The 16,932-nt window shown below is 31.4% G+C and overlaps 1 protein-coding gene across 1 annotated transcript; it reads left to right on the plus strand.

Moving 5' to 3' along the window:
- The first annotated feature begins 5,329 nt into the window (after positions 1-5,329).
- Positions 5,330-13,715, plus strand: LOC124934445 (DNA mismatch repair protein MSH2). The gene is made up of 12 exons (XM_047474980.1): positions 5,330-5,515; positions 5,599-5,681; positions 5,781-6,854; positions 7,085-7,639; positions 7,793-7,903; positions 7,994-8,083; positions 8,170-8,241; positions 8,867-8,977; positions 10,423-10,549; positions 11,969-12,165; positions 13,107-13,265; positions 13,366-13,715. Exons 1-12 carry the CDS (start codon positions 5,467-5,469, stop codon positions 13,567-13,569), a joined length of 2,832 nt encoding a protein of 943 aa, XP_047330936.1. The 5' UTR covers positions 5,330-5,466; the 3' UTR covers positions 13,570-13,715.
- Positions 13,716-16,932: the final 3,217 nt, after the last annotated feature.

Genomic DNA, 16,932 nt, shown 5'->3' on the forward strand with positions numbered 1-16,932 from the left:
TTTTTTTTTTTAAATGTTATTTTTATGCATAAAGTGGATTATTTAGCTTATTTGGATAAATAATTCATATTTTTTATGATTTCATAAAGTTTTATAAATTATAAGTTGTACTCTATATGAGTTAAGATAAGACTATAAATACATTCTTACATGAATATCATTTTAGGGTTAGACTATGTTGTCTCAATTATTAGCTAGGTATTTATAGTATATTTTCTTCACTCTCAATTAGCATTATTAGTTAGGTATTTATGTTATCATAGATTGTGTGTTCAAATCAAAAATAAAAAACTTTGTTATAAGTGTGAGGTGAGTAAATAATATATATATATATATAATGTATATATATATATTCATGTTCTTTTTTAGGTTTAATATGGTGTGATACAAAAATGTTGCTTAGCGAGTATTTTTTTTTTAGTTTATTTTGTTTTTCTCATGAGTGTAAAGTATATGAGTTTGAAGTATTATAAAATGAGAATTCGAAAATATTTCTTACCAATCTATGCAATTCTTAATAAAGTTTAAACTTTACTTAATTCTAACCATTTATATGTTTTTTTTACTGTATTAATAAGTTTTTCACGGTAAACATGTTTTGGTTCATTAAACATATATAATTTCAATATGATTAACATATCTTGACTTGTTCAATATATATTTTACCCATAATTTTACTAGTTTATTTAAACATATATTTGAGCTAATTTCACATATTATAGTTGGGTATATGAATGAAAGTGTTATTGGGTTAAAATATACATTTATTTGCATTGTAAATTGATATACCATGATACCCATATATATATATATATATATATATATATATATATTAATAATTTATCAAAAATTCATTTATATTTTTCAAATAACCCTAAATTTATTTTAAAAAAATATCTCAAAAATCACAATATACTTCTTAAGAGAGAGAGAGAGAGAGAAGTGCCAGTACTGTGTCTTGTTCTGACGCGTGCCTATCGGTTTTCACCTTTTTCTTTTGAAAGACTGTCTCCTACTGCTACATTCATGGACACTTTTGATAAATATATATTATAAAATAATAAAATAAAACATGGACAGGATTAAAACCATATATTATATGACATCATTCAATCGTATAACGGTTACATCTCTCAATTAAGATCATTTGATAAGTACTTATGTTTTATTAATGCAACAGATCCGTTATTTATATTGAATATCTGCCAATATCTAGGTAAGGCCTTGTTTGAATAACCTATTTGAATAACCTAGCTAGCTAGGCTAAGATCAAACAATGCCCTAGTTTATAAATAGTCATTTTCTTTAGATAAATTTTCTGATTATTAAGGCCAGACTCGATCCCTATGATCTATTCTATGAATCATGTTTAACTAGAGAAGGGTATGGGGGTGTACTATTAGACATCCTTGAAACCCTAACCAATCACTTCTTTGCAAGTTGTAATCGTTAGGGTAGGTTCTGCTGTTGCATGCCCCATCATTTCATAGAACCCACGGACTTGTTTGGATTTCTATTTATGCATGCCGCGTTTTAAACTAAAATCTTTCCTTTTCTTTCTTTTCTATCTAGAGATCTATATATTTTGGTGAATGGAAATAGCTAGAAAGGTGAGTCTCTTCTTGTCCTTGGTATAGACCGGTATTAATGGCATGCAGGACCACTTTCAAAGTCTAGCTGGATTCATCTTCGATCTCTTTAGGGTTGCTTTCAAATAGAGAGGGATAACTATGGCAGCAAAAGGAGAAAGGGTTTAATGTTTGACTACAAAGAATCACTAAACTCTCTCTCTCTCTCTCACACACACATATAAAAAAATAAATAATAAATTTTCCTTCTTTAGTGATCGGTTCACGGGCTTATTGAAGCATGAGTTCCAAATCAAGTTGCTCTTGTTTAATTATTTGGATAATTAGTTGTTTATTTTTATATATTTGAGAAGATTTCAAAGTTAAGGTGAAAAATCAAACAAAATCAAGTGTTCAGGGCTTATTCAGTATAGATTCATTTGAATAAACCTTGAATTATTTAAAAGAATTTGATTATGAGGAGTGTTTTTTTTAATAAAATAGTTTAAGAGATATTATTATATATAATGATAAAAATAATTTGTTAAAAAGAAATAGAGATTATTTTAATATTAATGGTTAAAAAATTAAATGATGTAATGAATGAAAGAATTATGGAAGTGATTCTATTATACTCATGTTTGAAATAAATAAATATTGCTAAACAAATTCCTAAGTTATGACTAAAAGAATATGGTAACATTTCAATGATAAAAATACAACATTAGAAAGCTATACAAATCAATAAACACAAACACAATAAAAAAATTAAAAAAGTGATCCGGAAATCATCATAATACCTTGAAATGTACTTATATCACGACTATCTTGGTTAATCTTATGTACTCAACATTGATATTATCATTTGCATTCTTTATCCTTTTCCTAGTCTTCTCCATAAAAAAAATATAATGTTTTCACTTATTTATCAACGCAAGTATTTGCATCGAAATCAGATTTCCACAGGCGATAACGCTTTCCAGAATATGAGGGAAATTATCGATGCCCCTTTGGCCATAATATTGGGTCGACAGATCTCTTAACGTGTTAGATTGATTCAACTCATTCGCAATCATAACATTGACTACAATCCGTATGAGATAGAGAAAAAAAAGTTAAAATTTTTGACTAGAAGTAGTGGTCTAAAATTTAAAGCAAACAAGGTATAGACATTGACAAGAAAGTTTGTCCCACCCTTAGACATTCATGTGTTTTGGCCATGTGAAGCTTTTTTAGGTTCCATTATGGTGATGTGCATGCTGTTTCCTACTGCAGCTAAACTGATTTAACTTTTAAAACCACCACTTTGATGAAAAGAATTCTCACTATTGCTAATAATAATATTAATAAACCCATCTTATCATCAAGTCTTATCATAGTTTTTGTGCCACTACAAATATTGCTCCCACATTATTATACCAGTACTCTCCAATAAATTAGCTCTCAATATCATCACCAATATTAGCATTGAATTTAATTAAATCATATATATTCATCTTTTATTGGCCATGTCAAACATTAACATTTAAACTTAACCCTAAGTTTGAAAATGTTAGAAAACTCAACTTATTAAGATCTTGTTCGGTTTGTTACTATATTTTCATTTATCTTCTTCTTATCAATGACATTAATCAAATTTTTAATTAAAATATCAAAATAATTCAATTTTGTAAAAATAATTTTTACATTAACATGTTATAAAATAAGTACTAAATTTAATTTAGTCTTAGGTGGTATCTTTTAATTGTTTTTTTTATCTAGGGTTGACATGTCTATAATTAATTTGGACACTTTGGCTTTTCCACTTTGACCCATTTTTATTGATGACTAGTGTTTGGAAAACTATTCATTCATGTGAACATGTTTTGAAACAAATGGTATGTTTGTTGCACAAATGGAATTTTAATGTTAGATTGACATCATGAATAAGAAAATAATCATTAGTTTCATGTTTGTAGACCCTTTCAAACATAATTTCAACGTTTTTAAGAGAGATAGTTTAAGGAGAATTTTAAAATCCTATATATGTATATATATTATATTAACTTTAACATGATCAATTGCTGCTATTAACATGTATATATATTTTTTTCAAATTCATTAACAAAACACAAAAACAAACTCTCTTTATATATATATTACTAAGATTCCTTTTTGAATTAATTATTTTTTAAAATTCTCCATATATGTAATAATTTCTCAAAAATATATATGTTATAATCAAAATTGAATGAAAAATATCTCAAAAGTACCAAAGAGCCCAATAAAAGGCAAAGAATTATTGTCATCTAAAGCTTTGTATTGTGTGTTCAAAATAAAAGAGACTGATTTTAACCCCTCAATTATTGATATCAACTAGAATGTATCATGTGCATTTGTACGAGTAATAATATAAAAAATCGTGAAAAAATATTACGGTAAAAATGTTTATGGGCAGGTCAACCCACAATCCGACCCAAATATCCATGCATTTACTCTCACATATATCCAAATTAACCACAACTTTTGACCCGACAATCCAGACACTTTAAAAATTAAGCATCAATATATATATATATATATATATAGATTAGTTAGTTAAAAATTTGAACTTATATTGCTAAAATGTCCCGCGTTCATCAAATTAGTGTTGAATTTAAAATATAAAGTGTTATTAGCCTAGTTGGTTAAAAGGTTATACTTGTTTTTGTTATGTTGCAAATTTGAACCATACCTATAGCATTTTAAATTTTATTTTTAATTATTTTAAGTTTTTGGGCGGGTCAACCCACAATCCGACCCAAGTATCCATTTACTCTCATATATATATATTCAAATTAACCACAGCTCTCGACCCGACAATCCGGACACTTTAAAAATTAAGCATCATTATATATAGAGAGATTAGCTTCTTTTGCTTACTCAATTACTTATATATATATTTATTTATTTTGACATTCAAATTAATTTAATTAATTAATTGAAATAAAAACTTAAAACAAGATAAAAAACAATTAATATAAAAAACAGTTAATATAGTTATGTACGAAAATAAGATATTTTAAAACATATTTAACAAAAAATAATTTAAATATTCATGTATATTAAAATAAAATAAAAAATTATTTAAACACAACGACAAATAATGACATTAAAAGAAAACATAAAAAAAAAAGAAAAAACGGTACTTAATAAATTATTGAGGTCGTAAATTCTCGAGAATATAATAACAAACTTTAATAGCTCTCTTGAACGAATCTTAAAAAATGTCATAATAATAGTATTATGAATGATACACATAAAACGATTACGATCATTGAATTTTCGACGTTTTCTTTTAAACCAGATAGTTCACCAAAAAATAAATGAGATAGTAACCCAAATATGTAGGTATGTTATATCAGCCGCATCAATTCAAACTTTTTAGAATCTACTAAAAAACTCGGACAACATCCAATAAATCTTAGTAATACTTCATAAAAAGACTCCAAATACTAATTACTCATCGATAATGCAAAAGTATAAGAGCGGTTTAACATTTTCAACCCACCACAATGACAATTTTTTTGGTTAGTATCCATATTCATGTGTTATTTTCAAATTAGGTCAAGATTATAAAAGATTATTCATTGAAGAAAGAGCTTTATTGGAAAAAAAAAATCATACGAAAAAAAAATCATACGAAAAAAAAAATTAAACCTTCTAAATTGTTAAACGTGTTTGCACGCGCCCCCTTTCAGAACCTGCAACTAAACCCTTACCCCGCCATTATCTTTCCCGCCATTTGCTATTCTGATATAAGTCGGCCATTATTGGAAAATGGATAACTGAGAAGAAGCATACGAAGAAGACGAAGAAGAAGCGCTGAAAGGATCTATTTCTTCCCGTTCAGAAAACCTAGAAAGCTCCAACTCCGAGAATGGATGATAATATACTGGAGCAGAACAAGCTTCCTGAGCTAAAACTCGGTACATCATTAACCTATTCATCGGTGCTGGGAAACTTTACTGTTTTTGTTTAGATTTTATGAATCATCTACTGTTTTATGCAGATGCCAAACAAGCTCAAGGTTTTCTCACGTTCTACAAGACGCTACCCCAGGATTCAAGGTCTCTTCGGTTCTTCGATCGCCGTGTGAGTTGAAGTGCTAATTTTCATATTCACTAAGCATAGTTTTACTTCATGCATTGATGTAGGTGTTACAATTTTTAATCACTTATTATGTTCTATCAGGATTATTATACAGCTCATGGAGATAATGCTAGTTTTATTGCAAAGACTTATTATCATACAACTACTATTTTACGGCAAATTGGTAGTGGATCTAATGCACTTTCTAGTGTCAGCATAAGTAAAACCATGTTTGAGACTATCACTCGTGACCTTCTCCTTGAGAGAACAGACCATACCATTGAACTTTATGAAGGGAGTGGGTCTAACTGGAGATTAGTGAAAAGTGGAAGCCCTGGAAATCTAGGTAGTTTCGAAGATATTTTATTTGCCAACAATGATATGCAGGATTGTCCAGTGATTGTTGCCCTTTTCCCTAACTTTCGAGAAAATGGATGTACTGTTGGTTTTGGATACATTGATCTTACTAAACGGGTACTTGGTTTATCGGAATTTCTTGATGATAGTCACTTCACAAACGTGGAGTCTGCTCTAGTTTCTCTTGGTTGCAAAGAATGCCTTTTACCAATGGAGACTGCCAAATCCAGTGAATGTAGACCTCTGAATGATGCATTATCAAGATGCGGAGTTATGGTAACAGAAAGAAAGAAGGCTGAGTTCAGAGGAAGGGATCTGGTGCAAGATCTCAGTAAGCTCGTTAAAGGATCTGTAGAGCCAGTTCGTGATTTGGTATCTGATTTTGAATTTGCACCTGGAGCTTTGGCAGCATTACTCTCTTATGCTGAATTACTTGCAGATGAGAGCAATTATGGATGCTATACTGTTAGGCAGTACAGTCTTAGCAGTTACATGAGATTGGATTCTGCAGCAATGAGGGCTTTAAATGTCATGGAGAGCAAAACGGATGCTAACAAAAATTTTAGTCTGTTTGGTCTCATGAATAGAACCTGTACTGCAGGAATGGGTAAAAGACTACTTCATATGTGGTTGAAACAACCTCTGTTAGATGAGAAAGAAATAAATACTAGGTTGGATTTGGTACAAGCATTTGTGGAAGATTCTGCACTTCGTCAAGAACTTAGGCAACATTTGAAACGATTATCAGACATTGAAAGACTGATGCGCTATCTTGAGAAGAAAGGAGCTAACTTGCAGCATATTGTAAAGCTATATCAGGTGCTTAATTTAAATATCTGGATGCTCTATATTCTAGAACTTTTATTTCCTTAATCTTTCTAAATTTCAAGTTTCCTGTATCCCACAATTCAGATAGGATGTTAGTTCTGCATTATTGTTCTGAGTTTGTTAGTATGCATGCATCTTTGACTAGTAGCAGAATTTACGTGCTTGATGTATCCTGTTGAAGATATTATGTTCTAAGAGAATTTGTTTTTGTAATGTTACAGTCCAGCATCAGGCTTCCATACATCAAAAGTGCCTTGGATGGCTATGACGGATCATTTTCAACATTAATTAAGCAGAGATACTCTGATCCTTTGGAGTACTGGATTGATGATAATCACTTGAATAAGTTCATTGGCCTTGTTGAAGCTTCAGTGGATCTTGATCAGCTTGAAAATGGGGAATACATGATTTCACCTGGTTATGACACAAAATTGTCTGAGCTGAAGAGTGAACTAGAGTCATTGGAGGTGCAAATACACAATCTGCATAAGCAAACAGCTAATGATCTTGACTTAGCTGTTGATAAGAGCTTGAAGCTAGATAAGAGCACACAATTTGGGCATGTCTTCAGAATTACAAAAAAGGAAGAGCCAAAAATAAGGAAAAAGCTCAACACTCATTTTATTGTTCTTGAGACACGGAAGGATGGGGTAAAGTTTACAAATTCCAAGCTCAAGAAGTTGGGTGACCAATATCAACATATTCTCGAGGATTACAAGAATTGTCAAAAGGACTTGGTTGCTCGAGTAGTTCAAACTGCTGCCACCTTCTCCGAGGTTATTACTTGCACACTTTTTTTTTTCTTGCTTCTCCGGGTCTAAAGTCTTTGTGTAGTTCAAACTGCTGCCACCTTCTCCGAGGTTATTACTTGCACACTTTTTTTTTCTTGCTTCTCCGAGTCTAAAATCTTTGTGGATATTTATTTGCAGGTTTTTGAATCATTAGCTTCTCTTCTTTCTGAACTGGATGTCTTGCTTGGTTTTGCTGATCTTGCTGCTTGTTGCCCCACTCCTTACACAAGGCCTGACATCACTTCATCAGTAATAATTTACAACCTCTATTTTAGAATGGTATATAACCTCATTAACTGTCTGTCTGTTTCTAATGTATCGATGCATTGGCTACTACAGGTTGTTGGTGATATCATTTTGGAAGGGAGTAGGCATCCTTGCGTAGAGGCTCAAGATTGGGTGAATTTTATACCAAACGATTGTAAACTAGTGAGTCAGTCCCTTGTAGTCTGAAAAATAATATCCTTTTGTGATTAAGCTTCTGATACCATTACCATCTGATTCTGTCAATATAGGTTAGGGGAAAAAGTTGGTTTCAAATTATCACTGGACCTAATATGGGTGGTAAATCCACATTTATTCGCCAGGTTTGGTGTTACTATTCTACCACATCTTTTTCCTTATGGTTTATATTGATGTTCTACATATTTATCTAAGGTTCATGCAACTAGAAGTCTCTTTTTTAGAGATCTTATTAACATGTTGATACGTGTTAGGGTTTTCATAGAATGTAGACAGAGTGAAAGGTCATGACTGATGAACCCTTGACCAACTCAAGCTGAACATATAACCAACTCGCGGAGGACACGTGATATAACCTTAATTCCATATAGTTCAGCCCTCCTTTATTATCTTCTTTATTGTCTTTATTGTACTTAGTAATGGGCTGTAGACTTATTTAGCCCATTTATATAATTTCAATATTAAAAGGCCACTGATATGTATCGGTTAGTTTTATGTCCAATTCAGGTCGTAATTATTGTATTTTCTCATCTCCTTTAATTCCAAAAAAAAAAATCACTATTTTCTTTTATATTGGTGTGCTTTAAATTCAACACGCATCACATGTCTCTTGTTAGCACTTGCCTCATATCCTTCTGTTTACAAGTTCCATATTTTTCACATTTTACATGTTAGATTGTTGCACGGATTGTTGTGATGGTATTTAGTAATTGCTTGATGATGAGTCTTACCATTTTATTGTACATATAGGTGGGTGTGAACATCTTGATGGCGCAGGTTGGTTCATTCATTCCTTGTGAGAAAGCTAGTATATCTGTTCGTGATTGTATCTTTGCTCGTGTTGGTGCTGGAGATTGCCAGGTATAAGATTTGGAGCATATATTATGGTACTTATTGATCACTAAGAAACTTGAACAACTTGTTGCTCATTGCACAATTTCACTCGCAATAACAACTACTCTTGATGCATGTAATAAGACCTATACTATTTGACGGAGAATATATTCAACTTGAATCTTTTCATTTAGTAATAGTTTATAGCTGTACTGAGGTTGGTTAGATGGGTTCCGAATAACCATCCCGAAAAGATTCATCCTTGAGAAATCATAAGTTGAAGAATGGATCATTTGATTCAACAATAAAAATTCAACCTCAATTGAAACAAGTACTTTATAAATCAAGGCCTCAAACACACGTGAACTTAAAATTTGTAGCTGAGTTTCATTTCAATGTGATTTAGACAATAATTCTTTGTCCATATAGCATATTTGTTTAAGGATGCTACCTCCCCCCACATGTCATCAATTGATTACTTCTTTGATTTGTTTTGTATTTTTTCTTTTTTGATCTGTCACCACCTCACAAATTGTAGCCACATGAGAAGTTTTGACTGCCTTCATAGTTCATCCTAGCATTGTCAGCTGTTGTGCTTAGAGAACAGAGAAAATGAGTGACAATATACATATGGTAGATAAATGCTCTATTATTAAAGTAAACTAAGTCGCCTTCTTTGTGACCCTACTGACTTAAGTGTGGACTGTAATAATAACTAATATAATAAACCTAAGGACCTATTTACTATTTAGAGCCCTAACTACTAACCCTACTAATAATTTACACAATTACATCAGTATCCCAAAATCCAAACTGCAATTAAAAAAACATTTTAGAGTCACAATTTGATCCCGGCCATATTTCACTTTAAACACCTACTTTTATGTAGAAAAATGATTTGAACTGTTATGTAGAGAAAAAGAGCATCATAGAGCTAAAGAACCAGAAGTTCCAGATTTTGAGGTTCTGCTGAGTTGAGGGATGTTTGCACAATGGTTTAAAGCTAAGAGAAAAAAAAATATAATGTTAACTGATTATTTGACCCCAAAAGTTTTATTGCAGAACCAACAAATTTATATACTTATTTTGCAGCAACAACTTCCTTCAGCGCTTTTTACATGGTTCTTCACCAGTGTTGCTCACTTGTTTTGGATGAACAGTTGGTAGTTTTGACAGCTAGAAATATACCAAACCCAAGGTTTTAGTTAGTTTGACTTGATGGAATGAGCTTAACTTACAATATTTTGTTCATTTAGTCTAAAATTACATTGAGGGATGAATAAGAGTTATGGTATTGACTACTGTTTGTTCTTCCTTGATCTAGCTCTCATAAGAAGGCTGCGATTGAATAGTTTCATTAACAGGATGCTTAGAGTTGGCATCCTGTACTCTATCTTATTTTTGGATAAATTATATCTACAAATGAACTTACTTTACTGTGCATCTTCATCTGTTTTTCTTCTATGTAATAGCTACGAGGAGTTTCTACCTTCATGCAAGAGATGCTTGAGACGGCTTCCATCTTGAAAGGAGCTACTGAGAAGTCTTTGATTATCATTGATGAATTGGGACGTGGGACATCAACATATGATGGGTTTGGTGAGTTTTCTTATAACTTATGTTCCCGAGAAATGTCCTGAATACATCATGACTGTCATTACTTCCAGAAAGCTTCAAAATTTTTAAGCCATATTGGATTACTAGACAATTATATAGAGAGCTGACCACATGATGGCGGAATGTGAAATAAGTGAAAAATATGGCTTAAAAGTTCACATCCTATGCTTGAGATTCTGCACTTAAATAAGGTTTTCTATGTTTTCTCAACCTTTAAGGTCTTGTTTTATGAAGGGTTATTATTATCCCATCATAAATCAAATCATTTAATTTATTTGTATAACATTTAAAAATATTGAATATACAAGAAATTTTAGTCATTTAAAAAATAATTTGAACTACAAAACTGTATGCTAAATGACTAAAATATCCTTTGTATTTAATATTTTTAAATATTATTAAATATAAAGTAAGTCATTTGACCTAAATAACCCCAATCCTAAATAATCCACTTTTTCATCAACAAATTTGTTTTTTTTTAAATACCTAGGACTCATTTAGCTTATTGGTAGAGCGCAAAAAACTCATGTCTACAAAGTCATTGATTGATTCTTCATATCCGGACCATTTTCAAAAATACATGAAAAAACCACATCAAACTAACTCTTAAGTTTCTTTTTGTAATGTTGTATATCATAAGTCTTACAAATCTGTATAATGATTTGGAAAGCCAAAAACTTTTGATTTTAGTACAATGTTGACCCTTTAAAAAAAGCCAAAATTCTATGTCGTTCCTCAAGTCATCACATTCTTACTTGGTATTTGTTTAGACCACTTTCTATTCAAGACTCCCTAAGAGAAATGCTAACAGATTCTTCATCTTACGACACTATCAGGTCTGGCTTGGGCAATCTGTGAGCACATTGTTGGCGTAATTAAAGCTCCTACTTTGTTTGCCACCCATTTTCATGAATTGACAGCATTAGCTCATGAAAATTCTCCTGGAGATAATAAGAATAGTGTTGGTGTGGAAAATTACCATGTCAGTGCTCATATAGACTCATCCTAAATAATCCACTTTTTCATCAACAAATTTGTTTTTTTTTAAATACCTAGGACTCATTTAGCTTATTGGTAGAGCGCAAAAAACTCATGTCTACAAAGTCATTGATTGATTCTTCATATCCGGACCATTTTCAAAAATACATGAAAAAACCACATCAAACTAACTCTAAGTTTCTTTTTGTAATGTTGTATATCATAAGTCTTACAAATCTGTATAATGATTTGGAAAGCCAAAAACTTTTGATTTTAGTACAATGTTGACCCTTTAAAAAAAGCCAAAATTCTATGTCGTTCCTCAAGTCATCACATTCTTACTTGGTATTTGTTTAGACCACTTTCTATTCAAGACTCCCTAAGAGAAATGCTAACAGATTCTTCATCTTACGACACTATCAGGTCTGGCTTGGGCAATCTGTGAGCACATTGTTGGCGTAATTAAAGCTCCTACTTTGTTTGCCACCCATTTTCATGAATTGACAGCATTAGCTCATGAAAATTCTCCTGGAGATAATAAGAATAGTGTTGGTGTGGAAAATTACCATGTCAGTGCTCATATAGACTCATCCAATCGAAAGCTTACTATGCTGTACAAGGTTAGTTCATGCTTCACCCTCGGTTTATTTTACTGCTTCTGTTTCCATCTCAAAGAAGAATGAGTGTTAGCAATGGAGCTACTTGGGCTTATAACAAAGAGAAGCTAAAAAGCTCCACTAGTTAATTTCTCAATTCTTTGATATATAGTAGCATTAAATAAAGATGACAAGCTAACATGATATTTGATTACAAGAAGTCTTCATGTAACAAATTAATGTGTGGCCAAATAAGATGTGCAAAAAGTTCTCTTGCTTCTTAGGCCTTGTTTGATCTCAAAACATCAACCAAAATATCAGTTTACCCTTTATTTTTATAACGTCTTAAGTATTAAATACAAATAATATTTTAGTCATTTAACCCAATTAATCTACTTTTTCATCGAACAAAAATCGGATTATATCCAAAAAAAAATTCTGCATCAAATAACTCTTATTTCCTAATTTTATTGTTCTTACTTCAATAAGAGTTAATTGTATTACTCTTCCTGAACCATGTGTTTTGATTATGCCCTTCAAACCCAGTCTCATTGAATTTTTCCCTTTGAACATTTGAAAAAATTATGATTTTACCCCTTAACTAATTGATACCCTCAAACAATGTCAATCTTTTAAGTTTCCCAAGTTGACCTCGTTTGACGAGTAAAATTCAGAATGGGGTAAAAAATTGGGAATAAAATACCAATAATCTCCTTCAATAACTTTAGGCTATGTTTATTAGGGTTGGAATTGGTTCCCAATTTTGGTTGAGAAAATGTTTAAACTAGAATTAAAATTCCAATGACGACCTATACACTTTCTTTCACCCCAATTCCATTCTCCACTCATTGGAATTACAATTCTAGTGATCTCCATTTAAAAACACAGGATTTGAATAATATCTTATTCTATTCAGACTTGTGAGAACATGTATTTAATACTATGGCATTGTTCGATTTTACTAGGTTGAGCAAGGTGCTTGTGACCAAAGTTTCGGCATTCATGTAGCGGAGTTTGCAAATTTTCCTGAAGCTATAGTTAACCTTGCTAGAGAAAAGGCTGCAGAGCTTGAAGATTTCTCACCCATGTCTTCTACTATTGTCACAAAATCTGCACAACAAGAAGTAATTAAGCTCTTTCTTCTTCTTCTTCTTCTTCTTCTTCTTCTTCTATACATAGTGGTTTAGGAAGTTAGAATTTATATTAGTCGTAATTGATTTGCAGCTGGTTGGATTGAAACGGAAGAGAGAATTTGACCCTGAAGACGTGTCTAGAGGCTCTGCACGAGCTCACGAGTTCTTGAAAGAATTCTCTAAATTGCCATTAGAGAAAATGAGCAAAGAGGAGGCTTTAGAACAAGTAGGGAAGTTGAGAAGCAACATGGAAAAAGATGCTGCAGACTCTCTTTGGCTTCAGCAATTCCTTTGATAAATATATATATTATTTTCAATCAAAATGGGGCTTAGGAATGCTTTAACTTAATGATGCAATTTTTTGTATAAACGGCCTTTTTAATCCAAATATTATTAGCTTTTTCAGAAATTGACATTTCACACTAGTTTGTTTGTCTTATTCTCGAAATTCTCAGGTACGTTTAATCTCGCTCATTGCCTTGGCTTTGTTCCAGATTATCCGGCTCATTTCCTAATTGCTCAGGTATGTCCGAGTTATTCAGACGGGTCTTTCAATTCTGATCTCAATCAACCCATTACCTTCAAAATTTACAAATATCACCTGATTAATAATAAACACAATAATAGACAAATGGCATAGCTTATTCAAAAAAGAATGTGAAATTGAAACAACAAATAATAGTAGATAAATTCATGACAAAGTCTTTGGATTAACAAAACAAACTAATTCTCAAAAACTAACAAAAAAAATATAATAGAAAAAACCATCCAAGGTCATAATCCAAAATCTAGGTTCGCAACCACAAAAAAAAATAATCTAATTTTCGAAAATAGTCCCATCTTTATCTTCACTTACGGGCTGTTAATCCAAGCAACAAGCTCAGCGATGCACTCTTCACTCAAAACATGTTCAAACTCGTCTATATCCAAATTTGGACATGAACCTAGGATTGGAGGAGACATGACCGTTGGATCAATGAACGGTTGGATTGGAGGAGGCACGATCATTGGCTCAATCAACGATTGGTTACCAATAACTGTGTCGTCATTTAGTAAGGCATGCAGCTCATCGAAGAAATTGGGGTCTTCTACAATTAAGTCGAGATCTATTGGGCCTTGATGGTTAAGGGGGTCCTCCATTAATAACGTGTCAAGTTCGACAGATGGAGCCTCACTTATGAAATTTTGAAAAGAGATTGCCTCAATCTCATCTTGTTTTGGCTTCCCTTCAATATTGTCAATGTTTAAGTTCCCTTGAGGAACACAAAATCGCTTTTCCTGGTGATTCTCAAATACCTGGTTCTCGTTGAAACTTAAAACATCTAAAGTTGACCTCTTCGTACCCGACAACAACTGCCCATTTACATTTGGTTGAAAATTCTCAAGAAACATTGGATTTGTTCCCGATAACTGCTCAATTCCATTTGGTTGAAAATTCTCAAGAAACATTGGATTTGTTCCCGACAACTGCCCATTTTCATTTGGTTGAAAATTCTCAAGAAACATCGGATTTGTTCCCGGCAACTGCCCATTTTCATTTGGTTGAAAATTCTCAAGAAACATTGGATTTGTTCCCGACAACTGCCCATTTTCATTTGGTTGAAAATTCTCAAGAAACATCGGATTTGTTCCCGGCAATTGCCCATTTTCATTTGGTTGAAAATTCGCAAGAAACATCGGATTTGTTCCCAACAACTGCCCATTTCCATTTGGTTGAGAATTCTCAAGAAATATCGGATTTGTTGGCATTGCGTACATTTCATTACCATTATAGTTACTTTCTGGGGAAAAAGTTGGAGCGCCAAAATTATTGCACAATGCCGGTGAAAAATTCGATTTAAAGCGATGACTTAAGATTGAGCGTAAAGACGAGTCTTTGCCATTGGGATTTAACATCAATTTGGTTTCAAATTTTTTCTTGTGGAGGCGACTTCTGTATTTCTGAAAGATAAAATAATTTCAGTATAATTTAATAAACTATTATAATGTCACATTTTAATGTAATATTTGTACATAATCAATTATATATATATATACCTGAAGGTGGCTTCCAAGGTGACGAATAGTGAGACCCGGCACATTCATATAATTCAGGATTGCCCTAGGTGCAGCTCCTGAAAAGTTTTTTTTTTTTACCAAAAAAAAATATTACTAAATCATAAAAGATACATAAACATCAACTAAAGTGGATTGATGGATTGAAAGAGTTCAATCGATTTTAAAGTCGAAGAGATTTATTTTAATAATATAACACACAACTTACTTTCACCTAGGACGCGAATCGCCTCCATGAACATTGTCTCAAGTGGTGGAATCCACCTAATGCGAGGCATCTTATAAAGGGACGGTGAATTTTCTTGGTTTTCATTCTCATCTTCATCTAGATTCTCATCTTCATTTAGGTATCTAATTTTCCAAAAGCATTGAACTTCACTTAGGTCAATTGGCTTCTGAAAGATGAAACTTGCTCCTTTTCTAAGAGCTTTCTTGGGCAGAACCTCATTTTCATGGCTTGTAATTACTGTGTAGAAAGAAAAAATAAATGTTAGTATTTGAATATTAATAAACATTTTGTTGAGTATGTGAAACATAAAAACTTACAAATAATCATAAGATTCTTATTCATCGAACGGATATAACCCATGAAAGTGTAAATGTCTATCTCATTTATTTTCACGTCGACCATGATTTCGTCAAATTCTTCGCCTGATTTCTCGATTAAAGATAGTGCAAAAAATGCTGATTGAACTGGTGTCACTGCAACACAAAAAAAAAATTATTAGATATGATAATATTTATATAGAAGTATGAAATAATAGTTAAAATAAGAATATGTCTTGGCATTTTAGTGTGAATAAATTATTATTAAATTTTCTTTTAACATTAATAATTTTTTTTGTTATTTTTCTTCTAGATGTGTTTCTAATTTTATTTTATTTTATTTTATTTTCATATAAATACTAGATTTTTTTTAATAGAAACAAGCATTTTTAAAATGTTATTACAAATGTTAAACAATAACTATATATTTATTGAGCTAGTTAATTAAATATTTAAATATAAAACCTTTTTCTAACTTAGATTAAAAACTAAAGAAAAAATAAGAGGCAAAGTAAAAGTTAAGACAAAATTATCCAATAATTTCACAGGAAAAGAAAATAAATATCCACACATAAAACTCTAATTTATTTACTATGCATATCGGTTAGGGTGGGATGGCCATAATTTATAATTGTGGTGGGCTAGAATAAAAATTATGATTAGCTTAAAAAAGTAATAAATTTTTTTTTATAAAACGAATATGCAAAAATAATTTTTATTATTTTTTAATAATTATATAAATAATTTTTGATAACTTTTAAAAGAAATTAAGAATGATGTTACATTTCTACAGTAAAAAAAATAATAATAAAATAAAAAAAAAAATCGGAATGGGCTTCACCCGAATCCCTACATAGATCCGTCTCTGGTTGATTACAACCACCAATTGTGGTTTTGATTTCTAAAAAGCCACAATATTTTTTTAACTATTTGACGACGGTAACAAATGAATTTTGGGAAACAAAATATTATCTAAAGAGATGTAACACAACATAAATTTCAAACAACCAATATTACGATTTTTATAATGTTGATGTCTGATCTTTTATGGTAGAAA

This window comes from Impatiens glandulifera, chromosome 4, assembly GCF_907164915.1.
Source record: "Impatiens glandulifera chromosome 4, dImpGla2.1, whole genome shotgun sequence".
NCBI classification, from domain to species: domain Eukaryota; kingdom Viridiplantae; phylum Streptophyta; class Magnoliopsida; order Ericales; family Balsaminaceae; genus Impatiens; species Impatiens glandulifera.

Bases quoted from the DNA above. Each gene is read 5' to 3' on its own strand.
- LOC124934445 (XM_047474980.1), top strand. From the start codon at position 5,467: ATGGATGATAATATACTGGAGCAGAACAAGCTTCCTGAGCTAAAACTC. The intron at 8,242-8,866 runs GTTTGGTGTTAC...TTGTACATATAG, and splicing joins AATCCACATTTATTCGCCAG to GTGGGTGTGAACATCTTGAT. The intron at 13,266-13,365 runs GTAATTAAGCTC...ATTGATTTGCAG, and splicing joins CAAAATCTGCACAACAAGAA to CTGGTTGGATTGAAACGGAA.